We start from the raw sequence: 25,957 nt of genomic DNA on the forward strand, positions 1-25,957 counted from the left end.
GACAATGGCACCATCTCCTCTGAGGTGTGCAACCAAATCACAAAGACAAAGCTTCAACACCTTGCTCTTTTTTTGTCGTAATAAAAATTATGAAGACAATGCTCCTCCATTTGCTCTTCTGTTGATTTAAGGCGTAGCTGTTGAGTCGGACGGTGCTAGCACACACCTTTAATCCCAGCACTTGGGAGGCAAAGGCAGGCAGAGCTCTATGAGTTCAAGGCAGCTTGGTGGAGGGCCTAGCCACTGCCTGCCAGTTTAAGATTTGTCTCATGTGGTCACAGAACTGTACAGGCACTGAGTAAAGCCAGACATAGAAAACCTCTAAAACAGTATAGTATGCTTTAAAAGGTGCTTAGGTGCTGAAGAAAGAAAAGAAAATGGGTAGAGACTGTCATAGAAAAAAGTTTAAAAATAATAAGGTCTTTAAAGAAAGAGCAAAGTAATATAAAAGTAATAAGCCATGTAAGGATGGAAAAGACAGAGGGCATCTGGATCCTGTATGGCGCTTTGTTAAGCTAGATATTTTAAATGCTGATGAGTGAACACAGCTGCTGAGAGACATTGGCCTGCAGAAGGGACTGCTGAATTAAACCAGACTATATGTTTAGGAATGCCTTGGCTTCAGAACAGAAGTCTGGAAATGTGTGGTGTTGGGGGAGAGGTTGTGTTTTTGTTTCCACAGGAAACAAAAAGCTATAGATTCCTTCTGAGTTAAATAAGATCAGACTTGCCTGGGGGAAACTTCCTGAGGATCTTGGCTACAGACATGAAAGGAAAAGTCAGGAAAGACTACAGGACAAGTGAGGTATATGCTGATCTGATCCCGCAACATGGGAACAGCTCTGAGACTGGATGAAACATGACAAACCTTGGACAGAAGCCTCATGACTTATTATTACAAGCCATCCTTTCATATGACATGAACAGAGCTTTAGACGAAGTCCAAACAGACTTATGAAGTTGGAAGATACCTATTACCTACTCAAACATAGAACTAAATCATCTTTAGCTGATTTGTACACACCACACTTCCCATACTTGTGTTAGCCAGGCAGTGGTGGCGCCCGCCTTTAATCCCAGCACTTGGGAGGCAGAGACAGGTGGATCTCTGTGAGTTCAAGACCAGCCTGCTCTATAGAGTGAGTTTCAGGACAGGCTCCAAAGTTACAGAGAAACCCTGTCTCGAACACCCGCCCCCCCAAAAAAAAGCAGCAAAAAAAAAAATCCTTATGTTAAGGTAAATGATTTCAGAAAAGGATCACACAGCATGAGACAAGCAGGTGATCCAACCTCTCAGAATGTCTCTGCTGCAGTTTTCTCAAAATTCTGCATCCAGAACAATTTCAAAGCTGCTAGCTGAGCTGGTCCTGTCTCACAGACTACGCTAGCCAGGACTTCAGATAAGCCCTGAACTTTTACATTCCATAGAGGCTAGACAACAAACCATGCAGCTAGTTTTCCCTGAACTTGACCATTATCTAAATTTTCTCAGGGTCCCCTAAGGATACCATTACCCCCAGATAATAGGAAGTAATTTTAAGAACACAACACTCATATTCCCAAGAGGTGGGGTGGGTGGGTTTTGGTCATTCAGTGGATTACTGGATATTTATCATCATTTAGAAGGTTGGGCTGCAAGTTGTCATTAGTCATAGCCAGGGAAGAAGAAAATAAGCAAAGGAGATAAGACTCAGGGATCTAGTTCTGAAAAGAAAAAGGGGGATATAGGAATGAAAAGATAAAAGGGAAGATCATTGGATCTATTTTTGAACTAAAAAAAATTAGACTTAAATTTTTTTTTGGTTTTTTTCAAGACAGGCCTCTGCCTCCCAAGTGCTGGGACTAAAGGCATGTGCCACCACCACCTGGCTTAAATATTTTACATTGGTATGGATTTTTGTATAATGATACAAATTTAAGGTTTTGTTATACTGTATATATATTTCTGATCTTGTTTAAGGTATTTTTTATATTGATACAAATTTGAGGCTAAATTTGTTTCAACATATTGTATATATGTTTTCACTCTTGTTTAAGGTATTACACCTATGCAGATCATTTTAAAATGTAAAGTTCTAGTCCTTAAAGTATATAATACAAACTTTAAGATAATTAAGAAATGTAGGTTAGTAGTTAATCATTTTTAACAATCAAATTTATGGCCACATTAGGTATGTTTTCCAGGTCAAACAGAGATATAGTTTAGATAGATGGTCTTCACACACTTCAGAGACCTACAGAATATGGCATTTAAGATGTTTTAATAACATGAGGTTTTTCATGACAGTCAGATACATCTGCTCCTGGAAGCACCAATTTACTTCAAAAAAGGATGATGAGCATCCAAGATCCTCCATATGGAGTTTGCTTTCATTATGGCAAAGTTAGCCACTGGGCAAGAAACTGTCCTTGCCTCAACACTGACAATAGCTATCCAAACCGGACAAGCAGGACACAAAAGAAAGCAACTGCCAAACTTTGCCAAGACAAGGTAGGACAATCCTTTCAAATTGCTGCTTCACAAAAAAAATCTGTCAGATATTCTAGGCCTGTAGGTCAAAGATGGATGCCCCAACATTGAAAAGGCATCTTAGGTGTCTGTCCAGGCAACCAGATGCCTTTGTCATTTCTATAATTTTGGAAGTTGTTTTGCTCTGCACTTCCTGTTCACTCAGGTAATGTTACATCATTATCAGATCTCTGATGGAGTTGAAGATGAGATAGTTATAGTTACAGTTTTCCTTATTACCAAATTCAGAAAAGAAACTCACAAAACCTCTTCCTTCATTCCGGCAGCCTCTGCAGCCATGAGCAGCAAAGTCTCTCGCAACACCCTGTACGAGGCGGTGTGGGAGGTCCTCCACGGGAACCAGTGCAAGCACCGCAAGTTTCTGGAGACGGTGGAGCTGCAGATCAGCCTGAAGAACTACGACCCCCAGAAGGACAAGCGTTTCTCAGGCACCGTCAGGCTCAAGTCCACCTCTCGCCCCAAGTTCTCGGTGTGCATCCTGGGGGACCAGCAGCACTGCGATGAGGCCAAGGCCGTGGATATCCCCCACATGGACATCGAGGCGCTGAAGAAGCTCAATAAGAACAAGAAGTTGGTCAAAAAGCTGGCCAAGAAGTATGACGCCTTTCTGGCCTCTGAGTCTTTGATCAAGCAGATACCACGTATCCTGGGCCCAGGCCTGAACAAGGCTGGCAAGTTCCCTTCCCTGCTGACACACAATGAAAACATGGTGGCCAAAGTGGACGAGGTGAAGTCCACGATCAAGTTCCAGATGAAGAAGGTGCTGTGTCTGGCTGTCACTGTCGGCCACGTGAAGATGACCGACAACGAGCTGGTCTACAAAATCCACTTGGCTGTCAATTTCTTGGTGTCCTTGCTCAAGAAGAACTGGCAAAATGTCCGGGCTTTGTATATCAAGAGTACCATGGGCAAGCCCCAGCGTCTTTACTAGGATGCCCCAATAAACCTTCGTGCTACCCTAAAAAAAAAAAAAAAAAAAGAAACTCACAAAAGAGGTATAAAGTGTATAAGGTTGAGAGAGATAAAATAGTAAATTGTTTACCTAAGAAAATGTTTTGAGGTACAAAAAGACATTTTGGGTTGGTAATACAAGTTAGGATAGAAAATGAATTAGGTATAAAACTTTGAACTCACCAAGATAAGATAGATAATGGAGTATTTTCTCTGAATTGGACAAATGTAAATGGGTTGGACATTGTGAAAGTTTTTTTGGTTTTTTGGGGTTTTTTTTTTTTCGAGACAGGGTTTCTCTGTAGCTTTGGGGCCTGTCCTGGAACTAACTCTTATAGACCAGGCTGGCCTCAAACTCACAGAGATCTACCTGCCTCTGCCTCCCAAGTGCTGGGATTAAAGGTGTGCATCACCACCACCCCACATGAATGTAATTCTTATCTGATAATTGCTATTGTTTATAGTTTTACTGTGTTAGAGTTAAAATGTTCCTCTTATTTATACAAAAAAGGGAGAAATTCTGTATGATATTTGTATCTCACTCTGACACTCCTGGGACTGACAATAAAATTTACTTTGAATCAGAGGGCAGAGCTAGGTACTAGCTGACCAAAAATAGCCTTAGACGTTTTAAAGGAGCAAGGACATATAGAGACACAGGAAGCAGTGGACTGAGCCTTAGAAAGATTCTTGGACCTTTTTGGATGGAAGGGGAAAAAAAGAGAGGAGGTCACTAGTCACTTATCCACTGCTTCTCTGATTATTTAAGTTCTTACCCCAATATCTGACTCCCAAGTTTTTATTGATAAAAATAATTAGATAAACACTTCAAAGAGTGTGTCTCCCTGAACCCAGAAATTACTAATTGTGTAGGCTGGCTAGCCAATAAGCTTCAGGGATCTACCCCTTAAGGCCTATTGTGTTGGCACAGTTACATGCCACAGTAAAAATTCAGGTTCTGGGTACCAAACTAAAGTCCTCATGCTTGTTCAGCAGGACTTTTCCAATCCAAAATTCTCCCTCAGCACCCTAACTTAAATTTTTGGTATGTATTTTTAAACTTGTAATTATAAATGTGTAGAGTTAAGAAGAAATAAACACACATAGATGGGGATCCCATGTTTTAAAGTCTTGAGCACAGAAGGCACAGACTACCGGCAGAGGCCCGGGCAGCACCCAGAGTTCAATCTCAATCCTCTTTTCATGCCTGGCACATATTTCACACTCCACACAACTTGTCAAATGAAAAACAAATATCACTTTGGAGTAGTACAGAACACAAATTTTAGAACTGGAAAAATAAACTGAAACCCATCTTCTCATTTTCTGACAAGGAGATGGAGGCCTGGTAGGTTAAAGCACACAGCTAATGGATGCATGCTGAAAGAAATGTTTGAGGAAGATTGAGCTGACATCCAGCTACGGAATGCTGGGGAGGAGGAGAAGACTGGAAGCAGAGGCATGCGTTAAGAGACGCTTGCAATCATCACAGGGCGAGGTAATGAGAGTGTAAGCGGGGATGATGGGAATGGAATGAGAACCAGGGGAGGACCTGAAAGACATAGAAAAGGCTCCTCTTGGCAGGGCTGTCTTGCTGTCAGTGAGATTTCATCTTGACCTATTTCTACACATGCTGGTATCAATCATGATCCCCAGATATTTTTACCCATGGCCCAAACTGCACAGAAAGACATAATTAGCAATCCTTTTGACTCATCTAGGGCCTCTGAGAGTGAATCATACCCTCTGCCACCCAATTATCTACCATAAACATAGTTCAACCTCCAAACTATTCTAAGCAATGGTTCTTTATAACGTCCGTTCAAGGGCTGGCTTCTCCATTAACATTGGACTAAGCCCAACCTCTTTAACTTATCTTTTAAGAATCCCCCATATTTTTCTCCTCCACCAAAGATAATCAATCTTAATGCACATTCTTCTGGAATGTAACAGTAAACAGCCTTTCAGAATCAGATCATAATCTTTATTTATCCCACGCACGCTAAGATCAAAGTAGCATTTGACTTCATAGCATCTTTTAAGATGTTTCAGAAGTACAATGCCCTCCTCAGTTTAAAGAACTGGTTGGTTTCTTTGTTCAAGACCAGCAATTCATAGGAAATTACATTACTGCATGTCAGGAGTTAGGAAGATAATTTGCGGAAAGCCATTGGTGAGAAAAGTCAAAGTGGTCCAGGCAGGCAAAAGACAGGCATGAGGTAGAAAGTGTGAGATGCAGGGGTCAGCTTCAGGGTAGGTGAGAATACAGGAAATGAGGCTTGAAGCCACAGGCAAAGGCGTGGGAGGTCAAACGGGCTGACAATTATTCCCCATACAGCCATGCGCAGCATAAGGACATTGTAGAGAGTAACAGGCCACACATACAGCCATGGACCTACAAACTTGTAATGCCATTGAGCATGGTAGCACGAGTCCACAACCCCAGTATTCTGGGGGCTGAAACAGTAGGGTTGCCTTTTGGGATGTGCCATATGTTTGAATTTGTTTTGGTTTCTATGCTTATGGGTGCTTTGCCCATATGTTTGTCTGGGTACCACATGTGTGCACTGGCGAGGCCAGAAGAGGGACTCAGATGATACCTTGGAATTGGCTTTATAGAAAGGTGTGAGTCATTATGTAGGTACTGCAAACCGAGCCCAGTTCCTTTGCAAGAGCATCCAGTGCTCTTAATCACTGCGCTCTCTCTCTAGTCCCGAGATGTGTCAATTTTCCAAGCAGCACATGAATGTACATACTGTGAAAATTGTTGCATCTTCCCACCCCACCCCAGCCACTGAGACGCTTAAGGTCAACTCCAACCCAGCATGTCTGCTTCAAGCCTTATAGACACACATTGTATGCAGTCATCTCGACATTCTACCCCAACCTTGCTCTGCATACTTCTCCACCCACTGCTCCAGCCCAATGGTAAAGAACCACCTGGCACTGTTGTTGAATCTAGTCTTGCCACCAGCGGCAGAAAAGGCCCCTTGTAGTTGTTCCTCTGCCATTTCACTTTTGTCCCTCCTCCAAAGAAAGAGCCCTGACTAAGTGAATTAAGAACCATATTTTGAAACCGTCCATGGTACCATTCTGTTTCTCTCCAGTGACCACTTAAAACAGGCTGGGTGTTACAGCTGAAGTAGCAGAAGTTCCTTCTTTGGGGATTGGTTTATAAACAGCATGGTTGAAAATACACCCCAGCTCAGGGCTTTTTTTTCTATAGCTGGGGATGAAGAAATGAACAAAGCCAGGGCCCCAAAAGACCAATATAGTCGGCAGCTGCCAGAAAGTTTCATACTTAGCATGGTTAGCTGGCTAGAGATTGGTTCTATTAAAAGACCTTGTTTTCTCTGCAAGAGAAAAGTTTGAATACATTAATTCCTAACTGAGAGTTCAAAGAGGCTGGACATGTAACAAGAAAACAAGCTAATTACGAAGCCGTTTTCCAAGCAAGGTCAAAGATTTCCACCTCTTAAAAAGAATCTGCAAATCTAACAAGAGGCTTTGTTTTGAAAAATAATTGTAGCGAAGGAGCAATATATTTCTGCATGTCTGTCACCCCAGACATGGGGTGTCCCAATGTTTCATCATTCACTTATTCATATGTCTGTTAATTGAATGTCTAGTGTGTGCTGGATGCTGTGCTTGCTAGATGCTGGGAAAACAAAGAAATTCTCACCCCTGAGGATGTCAAAATGTGAGGGAAACAGTGTTTTAAATATGCTGAGTGATGTAGCAAGACTATGCACCACTCTTGGGCTTGGGGCCACGACCGAGTAGTAGATATTGACTCCACTAAGTAGGTGAGGAAACTGCGCAAATTAGATAGCTCAAAGCAGATAAAGAAGTGGTTTCTGGAAAGTGTGGATAAGCTACAAGATAAGATATCCATTGTGTCTCAGCACATCCCAGAAATCAATCCATTGAATCACCAAGAGTCAGAAACAAGCTATGCATCAGTAATTCAGAACAATGGAATGCATGTCAAGAACTAGGAAATCTAGCAGAGATGTAAATAAACCTGAGGATACACATCAGGTGAGATATGAAAATGCAGGAAGTCTCGGGTTAATGTGGGTTAGTGATCTGAAATCACAGACATCCAGTCAAGCTCATTCGTGATGACAGAGCTGGAGTAAGCCAGATCTTAAGACTAACTCCCATCTGTCATGAGTGCACCGTGTGCCAGGCCTTTAACTAATCACTTCCTATAAATTATCCCATTTCATTTCCCATCTGAAACTGAGAGGGTTGTTTATAGCTGAGAAAACTGGGACTTGATGCCCTTAATCACATGATGTTTCTGGTAGAGCCTGGCTTACAAGTCCATGCAGAGCAAGTCTATTTACTTCCGTTAGGAAGGCACACTAAAAGGGTTTCGGAGGACGTGAAGAAGCTATGACTGCAGATTAGAACATACTGGCTAGGATGAGGGGAGTGAAGATTAGGGATGGGCAATAGTTCAAGTGGGCTCCGATTAACTTGTCACATTAGATTTGGAATGGCAACTATTGTCATTGTCTTCATTGTCTTGTACACATCAGGAGTTCTGGCATCGCACCCTTGCTACATCACACTTGCTACACAAAGATAAAGATTCTAATGACTGACCACTTCAGAAGTTGAACAAGAACATAATTAAGTTTACTCAGCAGTAGGGAAGGATAGAGGGTCTCAGGCTACAACATGAAGCCAACTCTTCTGCAAGGATGAATCCCTTTCTATCACAAAAGAACAACCAGGACTGAGGTCCTGGTCCACGTCTGCCATAGAGAGGACAAGTGGGGCCCTAGTGACAGTGACATGGATGTAGGTGTGTACCTGCCGTTAGTGCCAGGCGGGATCGTAGCTATCATTCAATGTTTTGTAAGAATAAAATTTAAATGGAACATTCAGTAAATCACAATTGTTTAAAATACAGTGACTTTGTTTGGGAGTTCTGAAGAAATTCCTTTTCAGAAGTCTAGATCAGACATTATTTAATAGAAATGAAAGACCAGGAGTTCAGGAGAAGTGGACAAACAGGGAGAGACTCTTGAAAAGTGTTAGCCAGTTTTGCAAGATGAAAAAAATTCTGTAGATGGATGATGGTTTTTGTATAACAACATGTGTAAGACTCACTGCCACTCACTGACCTTTACACTTAAATGTGTAAAATACTAGCATCGTGTACATTTAACTGCAATTAAAAACCAAATTTTAGGGACTGAGGACACAGATCATTAGCTAAGAGTGCTTGCTGCTCTTCCAGGGGACCAAAGTTGCATTGCCAGCACCAACACCAACTTGATCACAACTGCCTCTACTTCCAGTTACAGAGGATCCAGCACCCACTTCTGGATTCCGAGGGCATACACCCACATGTGACATACGTACACACATGCATACGCACAAATAAAAAAAATGTCTTGAAAAATAAAATTTTAAAGTTTGCTTAGCTGCAAAAACAGAGGTCTGTACGAGAGAGCATGTACACACATCCTTCGTTTTCTTTTGATGCAGGATTTCACTATGTAGCCATGGGTAACCGGGAACTCACTGCAACTTGTGGTAATCTCTTTTCTCCTTCCACAATGTGGGTCCTGAGGGCCCAAGAAACTCTTAATATAGCCAGGCATGTGGCATTTATGGCAAAAACAATGTTGGAGAAAATGCAGAACTTTTCAGCCCCATACCCCATCAACTTTGAAGATGGGATTCTAGTGTTGCGAGCATGCTCACAGTGATAAATATTAACACTCTTTGCCGCTTACTATAGATGTATTTCCCTCTGCAGATCCAAAAATGCCCACTTAACCCTGACATCCACTTTCCAGAGAAGTCTGGGGAATGAAAAGTCATGCTTAAAACTAACTGGATTCCGTATTTATCATCAAACACCCTTCCGACTTGTTCCCTTTTCCTATACTCCCACCACCACCACCAAACACACACACACACACACACACACACACACACACACACGTTTAAAATCTAGCTTGTCTGACATATACATAGTCACGGTCTTCCACCCAGTACTATTTCCCCTTCCTTTTTAAATTTTAATTGCATTTTTATGGGGAGGTGTCAGAGGCCAGAAGAGGGCGCAGGATCCCCGGAGCAGGAGTTACACGTGGCTTTAAGTGTAGGAATCGAACCGTGGACCTCTGGGAGGGCAGCAAGTCCTCTTAGCCCTGACCTATCCCTCCAGCCCTATCTTGGACAACGGTGGTACCTCCAACTTGTTTGGCCAATTTTCCAATTAACGCAGCAATCAGACACCAGAAGGGACAGTCACTCCCGACCGCTCTTAAACGTCGAGGAGGCAGCCACACCTAGCTCACACGCGGGAGGAGGCCGCTGAGATCTCGCGAGAGTCAAGGCCCTCGTGACTTCTCAGGCACCAGGAGGTGGGGGCGGAGCACGGCGCTCAAGCGCTTCCGCAAAGATGGCGGCGGCTGCCGGGAGAAGCGTCCGGCTGGCGGCTTGGGGCGGCAGGCTGCGGCGCGTGCTCGCGGCCGGACGACAAGCCGTCCCGCGTGCCGGCCCCGTGGCAGCGGCTGTGGCCGGCGTGGCCCTGGCAGGGGCAGGAGCGGCGTGGCACCACGGCCGCGTGAAAGCCGCTGCGCGCGAGGGCAGCCTGACGGTGCTGGCGCAGGTACAGCCCCGCCCTCGGACGCCCCTGGGAGGGAGGCGCGGGAGACCCCAGGCCGCTGCGCGTGCCCGGAGAGCCGGGGAGGAGGGCGGCCGGAGGCGGGGGACGCGGGTGGGCGTGGCTCGTTGCCGGCGTCGGCGGGAGAAGGGGCGAGCTGGTCTGCGGGCCCTGGGTGTCCCTGGCCTCCCCGGGAGGGACCTCTGGTAGCCTCTCTAGCGAAAGGCTTCCCTGATCGCTGCTTTGTACGGAACGGTGGAGTCGTCCTGTTAGGTGACTTTTCCAGTCATGAGAATATCAGTTATAAAAGTTAAAACAGTTGGTGGTTGTAGATTCTCTATGTTCTAATGATGACTATTGCATGAGCCTTAAGCGTTGATGTTTTAGTGGACCCCCGTCTACTCAGTGAAACAGGTTTTCTTAAAACCTGGGCTGTTAGGGTGCCAGTGTTTAGTGCCCTATTTCGAGGTAAATATTGCCGTGTGAAAACTCAGGGAAGTTTGAAAGTACTACCTAAAAATAGGGAGAGACGTTTCAGTGTTTGGTTTTCATTTTCCTAGAATTAAAGGCAGTACTTTATTTTCCTTATATGTTAGGTTTCTATTATCTAGGTCTAATGGAAAACTCAAGAAACAATACAGCAAAAAGAAAAGCAAACCTTTCAGATTAAAGGTTGGTAAATGTTGGTAGTATGAAGATAAATATAGTTTATGCATGTATTGGCACCGGTCTCACACCACATCTGATTAGAGAGGCAGAGAGAACTTCTCATGCAATGTAGCCTTCTTGTAAAGTTTTCCTAAGATTTATTTTTATTTTATGTGTATGAGTATTTCGTCTGCATGTATGTGTATACACTGCAGGCAGGCCTGGTGCCCAGTTGCCAGAAGAGGGTATCGGCCCCTGGAACTGGAGTGACAGGTGGTTCCAAACCACCTCATGAGTGCTGGGAACCGAACCCAGGCCTCTACAAAAGCAGCAGGTGTTCTTAACCATCTTATGTCAGACAAATTTATTTTTCATTATTGGTTTTTCTGCTTGCATATTCAATTTCATCCTATTCAGAACCTCAGATTAATTTTCCACGTGATGTTATTTTAACTTAGAAACTACTAATGCCTTGAATAATAAATTTACCTTTTTCCCCCTGTTGCTGAGTTTCCCACATACTACGCCAGTAAGGTCTGTTGACACAAGCTTGGTCTGCTCCTTGGAGAATAGAAAATGAGTTTTTATGCTTTTACTCCCAGGGTGGAATTCCTTCCTCGGCAGTGGCTGAAAACTAGTGCACTTGGTGTAGCTCTGGCTTCAACATTCTTCCTCTAAGGCAGTGATTGGAATGTGTTTTCCAAGGGGGACCTGTTAACCCTCCCCCACTGTTTGGGGCACGTGTGTGCATACAGTTTTATTTTGTGTTTATTCTACTTAGTATCACATGTGGATCTAGTTTAATATTAAGAATAACCTTCATTTCCGCTTATCACACTAAATGATGTTTCCAGTAAAAATGGTGAGTTGTGTTAATGACTTCCTATTCTTTTCTGTTTTCTTCCATGGGGACCAACAGCTTGAGGTTTGTGTGGGGTCAACAGGAGTAAGTGTAGATGTCCAGGTCATGAAGGAACAGACAGGTTGAACTCTTCTTTCTTTCCCTTCATAATTATTGAAATCCTTTGTACTATGGCTGTGTGACCACAGAGAGCAGTTTTAATGCTGGCTACCCATTGGCGGGTCCTAGAAGAGCACCCAGCACCCTCCTGCTCTCCTGAAGGGGTGAGAAATAAATGCTTCCTGGGACTCATGGGAATTCATTTGTCTAAAGGAGTGTAGGTAAAGGAACACCTGCTCAGAGATCTATGAGGAAGTTTGACTCAGCAAAGGAGTGAGCTGTGAGCTGGGTGTGTGCAGCGGCCTGGAATGTCATTGTTCACCTAAGCCACGTGGCAAGATAAGGACTGTAGTAGCCTTGGCAGGAGTTCTGCAGTTTTGTGGATACCCACCCCCACCCCTACCCCACAGAAAGCGGCTTAGGTAGAAGTTACTTTGTTTTCAGTGGCCTGTGATTAAACTTGTTTAATTAGAAGTACAAACAAGGCACACTAGACCAGCTCCTTAACTGCGGATGGTGCTTTCATGAGGGGCCATCACTGGATGAGGAATTGTTTAAACAAACAAACAAACATAAATACACAGTGAATCCCCAGCACTTGTATAGCAGTGCTTGCTTACTTTACAGCGTGTGACTTCACTGGAGCCTTGTTCTGAACACAGCTTTGGCTCAGATTCCAGACTATTGTGTGTTATGAACTGCAGTATTTTTACTATATGTACAAAGTTTCCTACTCTTACAGAAACGAGGTTTATTAACAGAAAAGAGGCATTCAGTATGTTTCTACCATCATTCCTTGGTGTGTATCAAATTACTATATCTGTAATTGTATTGTGTTTAAATATGTGATTTGAAAAATTCATGTTACTGATTCTTAAAAGTCATTATATGAATTTTGATTTGGGATTAAGACATAACTTCCAACAAGTTCTGAAGTGCTCCTAAATGCTTACGAGTCTTTATACATATTGTGTGTTTATTTGATAACTAGAAAAGCAAAGTGCCGGTGAAGCGCCCCCCCCCCCCCAAAAAATCATTGAAAATGTTCTACGTCCTGCACTGTCAGATTCCCAGCCAGGATTTAAGAAGCACACCTATCTTATTAAGTACTTTTAAATTTTTGTTACATGTATTTGTATTGGTATGGGCTCAAGTGCTCTGCACGTATGGAGGCCAGGGGTGGTGGAGTCTGTTCTGTCCTTCACCGTGTTGAGCTTAGTGATCACACTCAGGTCTTCAGTTTGAGCAGCCAGCTGCTCTACCCACTGAGCCACCTCACAGACCCGTGGTTTTGGTTGTTAATTTTTTTCATGTGTATGTGTGTGGAGTTTGTGCTTGCGTGTAAACATGTGTATGGGTTCAAGTGAAGGGCTGAGGTAATGTCAGGATCTTCCTAGAGCTTTCAGACTTTGGCCCATCTTGTTAATCAATCAGATTGCTCCAAAGTCTCCCTTTCTGACTGAAATTACAGGCAGGCTACCACATCCAGCCGATGGCATTCATGGATTTGCATGGGCTCTGGAAGCTGAACTGTGGTCCTCTTACTTGCTGCAAGTACTTTTAACAGCTGAGCCATCTTCCCATCCCTACCCCAAAATTTGCTTTCCTCTTTAATAAATGGTAAAAATATATGCATAAAGTGGTAGTTGTAAGATAGCTTGATAATTTATTGTTAGTAGATGGCTTGTATACCGATTTTACATATCTCTATACCTAGGGTCTTAATTTTAAAAGAAAGTTCAGTGGAAAAAAGGATCAGAACTGGAAAAGTTTAAGAAACCAGATGCTAGCATTTTACAGCATTCTGCTCTGTCTTGAACAGGATTATTATTTTCCTGTTATGATTGGTACAGCATCTCAGTATCATTCTGCAATCCCTGTTAAGCCTGCCGTCTTATCAAGCTATATAATATTTGCTTTGCTCTATGGGAAAATGTCAATGCCTTAGAAAAATGAGTGAATTAAAAACGAGTTACAGAGGTGTCACAGTAATCGGGAAATGGTGGCACCTTAATCGGGACTGGTTGACAAGATAAGCTGAACAGAGTGTGAACTGCTCATCTGTGTAAACGTGGTTATTACAGTTTCAGAATATAGTAAGTACAGCAGGGAACAGTGCTGCCTCCTGCCAACGTTTGTAGTAGAACGTGCTTCAGGCCTCATCAGTGGGTGAGGTGCTTCTAAAGTTTGTCCAGTTAAGTAGAATACTGGATACTAGCAGTTTCCCTGGCTTCATTTCAGATTTATTTTGTTTGCTCTTCACTATCTAACTAGTAAAATTATTTGGCCTAACAGCAGACATTATTACATTTCTCTATTCTAAGTAAAAGTGAGGAAGAGTTAGTCCACATTCCTTAGTGTATACATTCATTGGTGTTTTATTCCCCTTAGAAGGGTTAGTTGCATTTGTATTTATAATTTTTTTGTTTGTTTGTTTTGTTTTTCAAAACAGTGTTTCTCTGGGTTGCTTTGGAGACTATCGTGGAACTTGCTCTAAAGTTCTGGCTGGCCTCAAATTCACAGAGATTCACCTGCTACTGCCTCCCGAGTGCTGGGATTAAAGGCGTGCAGCACCATTGCCTGGTGTGTGTTTATAAATTCTTACAAACTCCTGCTTCACTAGCCAGGTTCTTCTTTTCTTCTCTTTTGGAATTATTTTATATACTTGTTTTGCCTATAGCAGAATGGCCATTTTGTCTGTTTCACCTCTGCATTTTGGTACATAGGACAGTGATGGAATGAACTGAACTGTGCTGCATAGTAAAGTGGCTTTGGTTTAGCTGGCATTTATAGAAAGGCTAGCCAGAAGCATAGAGCAATTCCCATTGTCCCAAATAAACTCAATTATACTCTTGGAACCCTAGAGACATAGCATGTTCCCAGTAGGAAAAAGTAAAGACAAGACTATACTCTTTTCTTCTGTTTTCAACAAGTATATTATGACTGGCAATAAATGCAATAAATATATAACTAAATTAATAAATAAATTGATATGGCCTTTGTTATAATAATAATTATGTAATAATTTTCTCAAAAGTGTAAAACTTCATCTATTTTATTTATCCATATGAAATTGAGATTTTAATACTACTAATATTTATATATGTCTCTGTGCAACAAGATTTTTGTCTTTTGCTATTACATTTAGTAAAGCAAATATCAATTTAGAATTATGTAAAATCAATGATTAACAAGTGGTGCTGGCATAACTGGATGTCAACATGTAGAAGAATGAAAATAGACCCATATCTATCACCATGCACAAAACTCAGTCCAAATGGATCAAAAACCTCAACATAAAGCCAGCCACACTGAACCTTATAGAAGAGAAAGTGGGAAGTACACTTAAACATTGGCACAGGGACAGAACAGACAAAATTAATAAATGGGACCTCCTGAAACGGAAAAGCTTCTATAAAGCTAAGGACACGGTCAACAAGACAAAAACGACAGCCTACAGAATTGGAAAAGATCTTCACTAACCCCACATCAGACAGAGGTCTGATCTCCAAAATATACAAAGAACTCAAGAAATTGGACACCAAAAGATCACATAATCCAATTTAAAAAAATGGAGTAAAACCTAAACAGAGAACTCTCAACAGAGGAATCTAAAATGGCTAAAAGACACTTAAGGAAATGTTCAGCATCCTTAGCCATCAGAGAAATGCAAATCAAAACAACTCTGAGATTCCATCTTACACCTGTCAGAATGGCCAAGATCAAAAACACTGATGACAACTTATGCTGGAGAGGCTGTGGGGGAAAGGGAACACTTCTGCATTGCTGGTGGGAGTGCAAGCTGGTACAGCCCCTTTGAATGTCAGTGTGGCGATTCTCAGAAAATTAGGAAACAATTTTCCTCAAGACCCAGTAACACCACTTTTGGGTATATATCCAAAGGATGCGCAATCGTGCCACAAGGACATGTGCTCAACTATGTTCATAACAGCACTGTTTGTCATAGCCAGAACCTGTAAACAACCTAAATGCCCCTCGATCGAAGAATGGATAAGAAAAATGTGGTACATTTACACAGTGGAGTACTACACAGCAGAAAAAATGATAGCTTGAATTTTGCAGGAAAATGGATGGAACTAGAAGACATTATTTTGAGTGAGGTAACCCAGACACAGAAGACAATTATCGCATGTACTCACTCATAGGTGGTTTTTAAACATAAAGCAAAGAAAGCCAGGCTACAAACCACAATCCTAGAGAACTTAGACAACAATGCAGACACTAAGACTTACATAGATCCAATCTACATGGGAAGTAGAAAGTAGAAAAAGACAAGATCTCCTTAGTAAATTGGGAGTATAGGGACCTTGTGGGAGGATTGAAGGGGAGAGGAGAGGCAGGGAGGGGAGCAGAGAAAAATGTAGAACTCAATAAAAATTAAAAAAAAATCAATGATTTCACTCCATCTAAACTGAGAGGCTTCCACTAATAAGCCTCAGACCAATTAGATTTTTTTTTTATTTAAATAGGCCTGGCATATGGCAAAAGCCATATAGTATATTTTGGTGTTGTATAATGGTTAGATGCTGGGGATTGGCAAAATAGCTCTGTGGGTAAAGGAGCATTTGCCAAACCTGACAACCTGAGTTCAGTCCATAGACCTACATGGTAAAAGGGGATAACTAACTCTTCCTGCAAGTTACTCTCTGACCTCCACAGACATGCGCACACGTATGCACACAGCATAAGTCAGCAAGTAAATGGTTTAATTTTTTTGTTAAATGCATGTATTTGTGTAATACTGTTCACCTCAGTTGAAGGTTATAGAATAATGTCTGTATCTTTTCAATGCCCTCAAGACTTTTTATGAGAAAGAAACCCAGAAAAGCAACAGGGTCAAAAAATAGCTACCCACCCCTAGGTAAGAAAGAATGGACCCTGAAGGAGGTAAGGTGTTAGGACACATAAAGCTAAATGTTGGCCCCTTTGAAGGAGGCATGGCTATACCACAGCAATATACAGCCTTTTGCTGGTGAAGAAACCTGCCAGCAGGAGTCTGCCATTGTTGGAAAGGGTAAGTGGGCTGAACCTGATCTGTACAGTCCTTCAGCTCCACAGCATTTCATAAGCAGTATGTGCTGGACTGTGGAGACTGAAGGCTCCTCTAGAATTGCCGTGGAAGCTGCTTGGTAGACTTGGTTGGGAATGCCCTGGTGTGAAGGATGTGCTCCTGAAGGTGTGGCCACAGCCTTGTACCTTTGCTGTGGGTCTTTGAGCTCCACCTCTGAATAAATAAGACAGACTGGGACGTAGAAACAGATGCCTTTCTATTTCTGGTGTCTTGCAGTATCAGTCCCAGTCCTCTGTTGTCAGGCTAAAGTTGTTCCAGCTGGCAAAGGAGATGAAGTAACAAATTCCAGCCCCTGTGTCATGGAGACGACCTAAAAAGAGTGGCTGAGGAGTTGAGAAACAATACATGGATAGCTGGTACAAAGTGAAGACAGTTCCACCAGGTTTCAAGGGACCAGGAAACTGTTAGTTGACTACTGATAGCAAAGGATTTGATATGTGAACTTCTAGAGAGATGTGAACAAGTGCCCCTATTCACCCTAGACAGCACTGACCAAAGGAAGAGTTCGTCCAGTCCAACCTAGTGAGCTAATAAGTTTGTGTTGCTTAGTAGCAGGAGCATGGGTGATGACAAGACGGCTCTGACACTGAAAAGTCCGACCTTGGCATGGGCATCAACCTCTAAGAAACTGTATAGGTGGGGTCTCCCACTTAATTGGCTTCCTGACTCCTACAAATATACTCTAGCAGCTCCCAAGGCTAGGTACAGCTGGGACCAGACACACATAGCTGAGAGGGTGGAATTAGGTGGGAGGAAGTGACTGGAGTCCTAGGAGAGGGTCTGGTGGTCTTCCTTTCCTGTGAAAGAACTCAGCAGACTCAGTCTTATGAGAGCCTCAGGTAGTCGCAGCTGCTATGCTTAAGATGGCAGAGGCTGAACTGGAGGGCCTATATTGGAGTGTAGTTGACAGAGCAGGTGTCCTGTTGTCTTAGGGTTCCTATTGCTGTCAACAGACACCATGACCATGGCAACTGTTATAAAGGAAAACATTTCATTGGAGTGGCTTACAGTTCAGTCCATCATCATCGTGGCAGCAGCATGCAGGCAGACATGGTGCTGGAAAAGGAGCTGAGTTCTGCATCTTACAGGTAACAGGAAGTGAAATGAGACACTGGGCAGTATCTTGAGCATAGGAGACCTCAAAGTCTGCCCCCACAGTGACCCTTCCTCCAACAAGGGTACACCTACTCCAACAAAGCCACATCTCTAACAGTGCCACTATCTATGAGTTTATGGGAACCAATAACATTCAAACTACCACACACACCATTAAAGAAAACTGACTGTTGCCAGGCATGGCAGCACACACCTTTAATTCTAGCTCTCAGGAGGCAGAGACAGGCAGATCTCTGTGAGTTCTAGGACAGGATGGTATACTTGGTGAGTCCCAGGATAGCCAGGGCTATGGAGAGAGAGAGAGAGAGAGAGAGAGAGAGAGAGAGAGAGAGAGAGAGAGAGAGAGACTCTGTCTCAGAAAAGAACTGACTCCCCTCTTCCAGCAGCAGTCAGATGCAGCAGCTCCCTCTATGCCCCGTCCCCTCTTACTAGGGTTTCATCCTGCTTGAGCTTGCATGGCTCTCGTGCACACTGCAGCAGTTGCTGTGATTTCATATGTACAATTGCCCTCTTGTGTCCTGCAAAAATGCTTTTAAGATAGATCTTTGTAAATACTTGGCAGCCATAATAAAATTAATAATAAATATCAACATACCTTAGAAATAATGCATTTGTATGATTTTTGTATCTATGTCCCCTATAATCACCTCCATGACCCATATCTTTAGACATATATTTTGCCTTTCAATATCACCTTATTTTTTACTGTGATTGAGCATTTCAGGGACATCAAGACAGGCTGCAGTAGTATTTGGAAGCTAGGATTACTCTTGAGTTTTAAAATGTTGTGATACTTAGTTTCTGTTGGTATCAGTTATTCCCACTAGCTGTCTATCTCCTCCTGCTCATCCTGATTCTACCCATGGAGATGCTGCCCATGCTATTAGTTCGCATTTGCATTTTCTGATAAGAATCAAGTGTCTCTAACAATATTGTTAGTTGTGAAGCTCAGACTGTTCTTATAGTGTGATCTAGCTCACTGTTTAAATATTACTTGTCAGAATACCAAGTAGCTTTTAAAAGATCATTTTAAAATAGATTTTTTAGAGTATTGTAGCACCTCTATATTTATATTTTAACCCATTCAGAAACACCTCCCAACATGCTTTAACGTGTCTGAAACCTGGATACATCTTAGAATAAATCCATTGTGCTTTACAGCTCTGATCAGAGAAGCTTCTATCCGTAGATAGCAGAGACCCTTGACTGGTCAGAGTAAGAGACAGTGAAATTCTAAGCCCTATATTGTACAGGTATGTCATACCCCTCCCCCACTCAGGCTGAGGGAGCTTCTCAGAAGACAGGGTCAAAAGATTGTAAGAGCCAGAGATGTAGATAATATCCAAGAAAAAACATTTTCCTGAAACAATGAATTCACAGCAGTTGTGACAACATGCACAAGACTTGTGCAAACTTCACAAAAGCAAAAACCCAATGTGGGAGGAGGGGTAGACAAGAAATCCCACCCATAGCTAGGAGCAGTTTTTAGCTGCTAGATGAGGGAGTCAGTTTCCTTTAATCATATGACCCCTGGTAGGCTGACCATGTCCCAGGACAGACCCTACTCCAGTCTAATGGACAATACAGACTAGACTTGTTGGGGAGAGAAAAACTAAAGCCATACCTCCAATAAGCTACTAACTCTACCTAGGCTCCCCTTCCTAATAGCCCAGTCTGCTGTGAACTCCTCAGTGGATTCACCCAACCACTTCTCGAAGCCCATCAGCTGAAACCAAGCCTTTAACATGTTTGAAGTACTTCATTGTCACATCACAACCGTGCTTACATATAACTGCCTCACTTCCATTCATTTTACTAACAGTGCTTAGAAGAGACCCTGATTTATCGGAGATACTCAATAACTACTTGTTAGTAAATGAATGAGTAGATAGAGTACTCAGGTTGCAGTGTACATAAAATGGTTAAACTTAAGGTTGGTGGTACACTTCTTTAATTCTAGCACTGGGGAAGCAGAGGCAAGTGGATCTCTTGAATTTGAGGACAAGCTGGTCTACAAAGTGAGTTCCAAGACAACCAGGGCTACACAGAGAAACCCTATCTTGAACACCCCCCCCCTCCAAAAATGAAAAAGAACAAAAAAGGCTACACTTAGTTTAAAATAAGTAGACTTTTTCTCTAAGCTTCAGTTTGTCTCCTTTTTTAAAATTATTTATTTATTTACTTTCCCGAGACAGGGTTTCTCTGTAGCTTTGGAGCCTGTTCTGGAACTAGCTCTTGTAGACCAGGCTGGCCTTGAACTCACAGAGTTCTGCCTGCCTCTGCCTCCAAGTGCTGGGATCAAAGGTGTGTGCCACCACCACCCGGCCCATTACCATTCTTAAAGCATTTCTCCTGTCACTGAGTTGCTTTGTAGACTGTCTCTTCATAGAAGTTGCTGTTTCCTTGTGGTTTATGTCCTTTTGTCAGGAATACTACTAAAGCACACTGTCCTTACAGTGCATTGGATCAGAAGGCAAGATACAGGACATAGCTTTAATCACACGGTGAGGGAGTATTTGTCAGGTCTCTTTATTGTAGAGTTAAAAAGTTTATGTACTTACTAGATGATAAAAGTTCGTTGGGGAACTACTTCAAGGCTTCGTTGGGCATCACAATAAGAGAAAGTCCAATCTCTTGTCGTAAATAAGATTCCAGGATGTCTAGGAAGACAAAAGTAAGCCTTGACCCACTGGTGCTGCTACTGCCCTTTCCTTCTGCTCAGTCCAGATGTTTGTTTACGCTAACTTGATACTGGAAAGATCTGCCGTGACTTAGAAAACAGGCCATGAAGGCTACAGTGCTACAAGGTCCTACATTGTGCTGCAAGTGCGTTGTACATTTAGTTTAAACTCAGCAGGTTTGGAGAGGAGCAGGCCTGGTAACATGCTTCATTTAGAAGCATAACTAACTGATCCCGTGACTGAAGTAGTGTGTCCTCCTGTTTCCTGGAGTCTACGGTTGGGGTTCTGTAGTAAAAATAGTCAAGTCCTGTGTGTGGCCATTTCCACCTCCTAAAGCAGAATGCTTATCTAACCAGAAAGCATTGGGTAGGTGACCACAGACATGCGCACATCAGCAAGTCACAGGATGGCATCAGGAGTGAAAGTGTATTTGTGGTGTGTATTTCTGGCTGAAGGAGTCAAAAAATGATAAGATGTTAATGGTGAGTAAAACAGACTTGCTGGCCTGTACTAGAGGGTATTTGTGTTTGTTTATATTGATGTGGCCCAGGTAATAAACTTTACAGCAATATATAGAAGCTTGACAACCATGAAACACTACAAGACCAACATGTATGTAAAGCTTTCTTACAAGAATGCAGAGAAGGGTGGGGCATTTTGGGGGTTTTGTTTTTAATCTTACTGCCTCAGGTAAAAATGCCTGAAGACAGATAAATGTTGACCAACTTTGATGTTAATAAACCCAAATGGAAGTAAAAAAAAAAATCAAAGTGTGTAAATGGCTAGATTATGAAAAGAAAAATGAAACCGCTATCCCCTGTAATTAGAGGTAATTTGTAATTTGGCATAGCTATTTGTAGGACATGAATAAAAGCCTGTCTTCCCTTCCCTGTAGTAGGGCCGTACTCTGTCTGTCTTACTGTACATCTCCTGCAGGCCAGGGAGGGAAGAAAAGCAAATGACAATGACAAACAGAAGGTTATTTCATCTTTCCTTTCGCAGCTGAGCCCTAGTGAGAAGCTGCTACTGCCTGCACTGTAGCAGGTTCCCTAAGACTACATGTGAGGGCTGCTCTTGCCTGCACTGTAACATTTTGACAGGGACACCTATGCATAAGCCTATTCTGAGCCACTCAGCAACAGTGTATGGACCTAAAGATCATGTGCATGGTGTAACAGGAGTAGCAAATCTGTAGTAACCTAATTCCACGAATAACATTAGTATCTCACCTTCTGGATTTCAGTACAACCTAAATCTAAAGTAATATTTCATGAATCATATTTTAGTTCATCTGGTGATACAAAAGAATGTCATTTCCATCTATGAAAGTCCATGAATGTATATGTAGAGTAAATTTGTGATTACTATGAATAAGGACCCGATCTACCTTTACCCACATTCAGTGCTCCATGTCATATACTAGGAGCTTCATACCTTAAGATCCCAGGTATCTTTGTCCTTAGCCTCTTAGCTGCTATGTACCTGAGAAATGAAAATCACTTTTTAAGTTAGCTAAAATGAAATTTAAGTTGAAAGCGCAGGCAGATGTCAACACACTGCTCCAGGTATGCCAGACTTGTAAAAGGCTTGCTGTCCACTGGGGTTATGTACAAGAAACTGTACATGGGTTGCTTTCTGTGGTTTGTATATGCAGTAGGGATGTCACAAGGTTAAATCACATCTGCATGTTTTTAAAACAAAGTCTTTTTCAGTTTCATTTAGCCATAATCACCCAATTAAGAAACCAGCTTAAATCAAAAGCAGACCCTTGGGAAGGCTTCTCTGCCTGTTTAAACCCACAGTCCTGGAGTTTGCAGAATGCAAGGGATTGCTCCAGGATTGAAGTCCAGGCCAGGGCACCACTATGGTGGCATGGCAGAACTCCTTTGTCTATGCATGGCTTAGTAGGTGCCCAACGGTGGTGCTTTGACTGCCATGGGAAAGCAGTAACTAGCTGAGTGTCTGACGGCTCATCTGATCATCACATGGTTAGCCGAGCCAGCATCCTCCCTGTGTGCAAAGATTTGCTTAGCCCTTCTGGTAGTTCTCACTCAGGTGTACTAAGTATAAAAGATAGTCAGTGATAACCAGAAAAAAATAAGAAGGAGGCTTTGGGATTTGCCCACAAACCACATGATCCAGAGAGAACTATCAAGAGGCTGGAGAGATGGCTTAGCAGTTAAGATCACTCATTGCTCTTACTGAAGTCTTGGACTTGGTTCATAGCACCCACAGGGCAGCTCATAGCTGCCTGTAACTCCAGTTTCAGTGGATGCCGGCCTTACTCCTGGTCTCCCAGGATACCTAGCGTGCACAGGTGGACATACATCCATGGAGTCACTCTTACCCATAAAATAAACAACAATCAGTATAGTATTTTCTAGAAATACACTTGCTCAAAAACTCCTTGTTGATATCATGTCTTGTCAGTGACTGAAACTTACTATTTAATACTCCAGCTTTTTTTTTAAATTAGAATTTCATGTTTTGCCAGTAGATTTGTCCAACAGTAGTGATTAAGTCCATTTATGTTATAGCCATGACAATTATTTCTTGAAACACTAAAATAATATATACTTACTGAAATTACTTGAAATATATTAGGACAAGATCTGGGGGTGTTGGTTTGTTTGTTTCTTAGTTTTTTTTTCTTTAAAATTACTTGTATTTCCTCTTTTTGTTGTTTGTTTGTTTGTTTTTCAAGACAGGGTTTCTCTATGTATCCCTGGTTGTTCTGAAACTCACTTTGTAGATCAGGCTGACCTACAGAAATCCACCTGCCTCTGCCTTCTGAGTGTTGGGATTAAAGCTGTGTGTTACCATTGCTGGCTCATATTTCTTCTTCTTATTTAAGCATTTATAGATTAAAAAACGTTTGGAGGAGGGTAAAAAAATAAATGTAAAAAATTCTGCCTCCTGGCATAACTTGAAAAGACTAGTTACTCCTAAACTTTGGGAGCTATACCTTAAATAGAAAGGTTCATAAACTTACTTAAAACTGTACAAGACTTTAAGAACCAGGAAGGGACAAAGATATATCCTCAAGCTTCAGAGCAGGGACCTTTAACCTCAAGTATGTGACTATACAACAGACTGGACCATGTTCTAAGTAAGTTCATGAAATCGTGTAGAAAGTGTATGTGCATTTTTTTCAGAGACTTAACAAATAGTTGAAAGACTAAGGAAACTGACAGTTAATGAATTATTACCCATTCATATTATACAAGGCCAGGCATTGTGGTACAACCCTGCACTCCCAGCAGTTGGGAAACAGACAGATAATTCAAGGTCATTCTTCATTACATACCAAGTTCAAAACCAACTCAAGGAGCATGTAGCTCATACACACACAAACACACACACATTCAGTCCTATTATAAAAATAACCTTTTTAGCTCTGCGGGTAGTACTTATGGTGGTCCCAAACACTCTGAACATAGCAGAGTGAGGCGCTTTGGCCCTTCTGGAAAAGCATCTTATCCCTATGTCCTGGCCCTCCTGGCTCTTACCCACATTTCCCGTTAGTGTGTCTTGGTAAGGGTGTATCTATTCTGACATCTGCTTTTGTGTGTGGAGCAGTGAGGAAGGCATGTATCAGGGAAATGATAGAGTGAAAACAGGATTGTACAGATATCCAAGTGAGACTGCATCAAGACCAAGCTTTAGTTGGGTCTTCCTTTCTTAGGTGCCATCTCTGAAGAAGTACGCATTTCCCAGTAGCTTTCAGGGATGAGAGCTCTGAATGTTTTCCATGCAGTGTAAAATGAAGGGCCCATGCTTTTAGTTTTCAGGATTCAGCTTTGTGCCTTCCTGATTCTTAGCGTTGAAAGTCTTCACAGTGTGTATGCAGTGTCTGCAAGAAAGAATGGAGTCTCTGCTCCAGGTGTACAGCTGGGTTGCATGAGGTCACATGCTTGATGGCCGTTCCTCTCGTCCCTGACCTCTTAGTTCTTTTGGCTGTTTATTTCTGTTCCAGTGTGTTCTCTGAGCCCCGTTTTACTATCTTAACCCTTTACAGCTTTACAAATGGAGATAGACACCTTTGTCTGTTGTTCATTATCCATGGGAACTTGAAGATTATTCTCTTCCCTTCCTAACTTGTAACTGAGTTGTGTAATCCAAGTTCTCACAGTCTACTTATAAATTTATAGGTATATTATTAATATTAGTAAAACATATAAATTACTGTTTCTTATGTATATTTATATCTATGTCAGTAATGAACATATATAAATTCTTATAGAAAAATCTTACAAAAATTTAAATTGAGAGATTGAAACAATAAATAGCTTATACATATTTAGAAATTAATTTAAACAAAAGTTCCAAAATTACTCAGATTTTTGAAACCACAAAGTTATTCTTTGCTACTTCACTAGCAAGTCAGGAGCAGCTTGAGTGAGGGTAAATCTGGTGCCTAAAGCATTTCAGAGCTTCAGGTTCTGTCTACTCAAAGCTCCGAATGTGTGTCCACTCTCTCCCCAAGCCTAGCATTGTTCTACTAATTACCACAGGAATAGCAGTAGATTGTCCAGGCACACTTTAAAAGAGAAAGATTGGGCCAGCAAGAACAACCAGAGTTCAGACTCTGAGACCCAGACTATGGCAGGAAAAACATGATGCTTGAAAGTTGATCTTTACCTCCACACACATACCATTGTGTGTATAGGGGCATGCACTCACACACTCTCACTCAAACACAAGTTAAATAAATGAGGGGGAAAAAAGTAAGTGAAAGGTGACCCAGATGCTGGCTCCATTCACATTCGACCCTTAAAGTTGGTAACAACTTACAAAATTGTACTTTTTTCTTTTTTTTTTTTTTTTTTTTTTTTTTTTTTTTTTTTGAGACAGGGTTTCTCTGTCTCTCCCTCTCTGTCTGTCTGTGTCTGTATGTATGAGTTTATGTGCACCACAAACATTCAGGTGCCTGTGGAGACCAGAAGAGGGTCCCTGATCCCCTGGAGTTGTGAGCTGCCCAGCATAGTGCTGGGAGCTAAACCTGGGTCCTCTGGAAAAGTGGTAAGAGCTCTTAACCAATGAGCCAACTTTTTACCCCACTGGTTTCATTTCTTATATAAGATTTTTAGGGGTATTCAAGTTACATATACCCCCACACACTCACACACAGACACATGCATACATGTGATTAAAAAATAAATTGTAGCTAGACAGTAGTGGCACATGCTTTTAATCCCAGCACTTGGGAGGCTGAGGCAGGCGGATCTCTGAATTCGAGGCCAGCCTGGTCTACAGAGTGAGTTCCAGGACAGGCTCCACAGGCTTCAAAGCTACACAGAGAAACCCTGTCTCGAAGAACCAGATAAATAATAATTTTTTTAAA

The 25,957-nt window shown here is 42.1% G+C and overlaps 2 protein-coding genes across 2 annotated transcripts in view; both read left to right on the forward strand.

Annotated features, from left to right (window-relative positions):
- The first annotated feature begins 2,764 nt into the window (after positions 1-2,764).
- On the forward strand, positions 2,765-3,488 carry LOC126507607 (60S ribosomal protein L10a-like). Its single transcript, XM_050152175.1, has one exon. It carries the CDS (start codon positions 2,808-2,810, stop codon positions 3,459-3,461), a length of 654 nt encoding a protein of 217 aa, XP_050008132.1. The 5' UTR covers positions 2,765-2,807; the 3' UTR covers positions 3,462-3,488.
- A 6,394-nt stretch (positions 3,489-9,882) lies between these two features.
- Micu2 (mitochondrial calcium uptake 2) overlaps positions 9,883-25,957 on the forward strand; it is an 86,375-nt gene continuing 70,300 nt past the window's right edge. Inside the window, exon 1 of the mRNA XM_050152166.1 lies at positions 9,883-10,121. Within this exon, the coding sequence (XP_050008123.1) occupies positions 9,912-10,121 (210 nt within the window). The 5' untranslated portion in view covers positions 9,883-9,911. The remainder of the gene's footprint in view (positions 10,122-25,957) is intronic.

Source organism: Alexandromys fortis, unplaced genomic scaffold, assembly GCF_014885135.2.
Source record: "Alexandromys fortis isolate MF-2015 unplaced genomic scaffold, M_Fortis_MF-2015_v1.1 scaffold_75, whole genome shotgun sequence".
Lineage (NCBI taxonomy): Eukaryota > Metazoa > Chordata > Mammalia > Rodentia > Cricetidae > Alexandromys > Alexandromys fortis.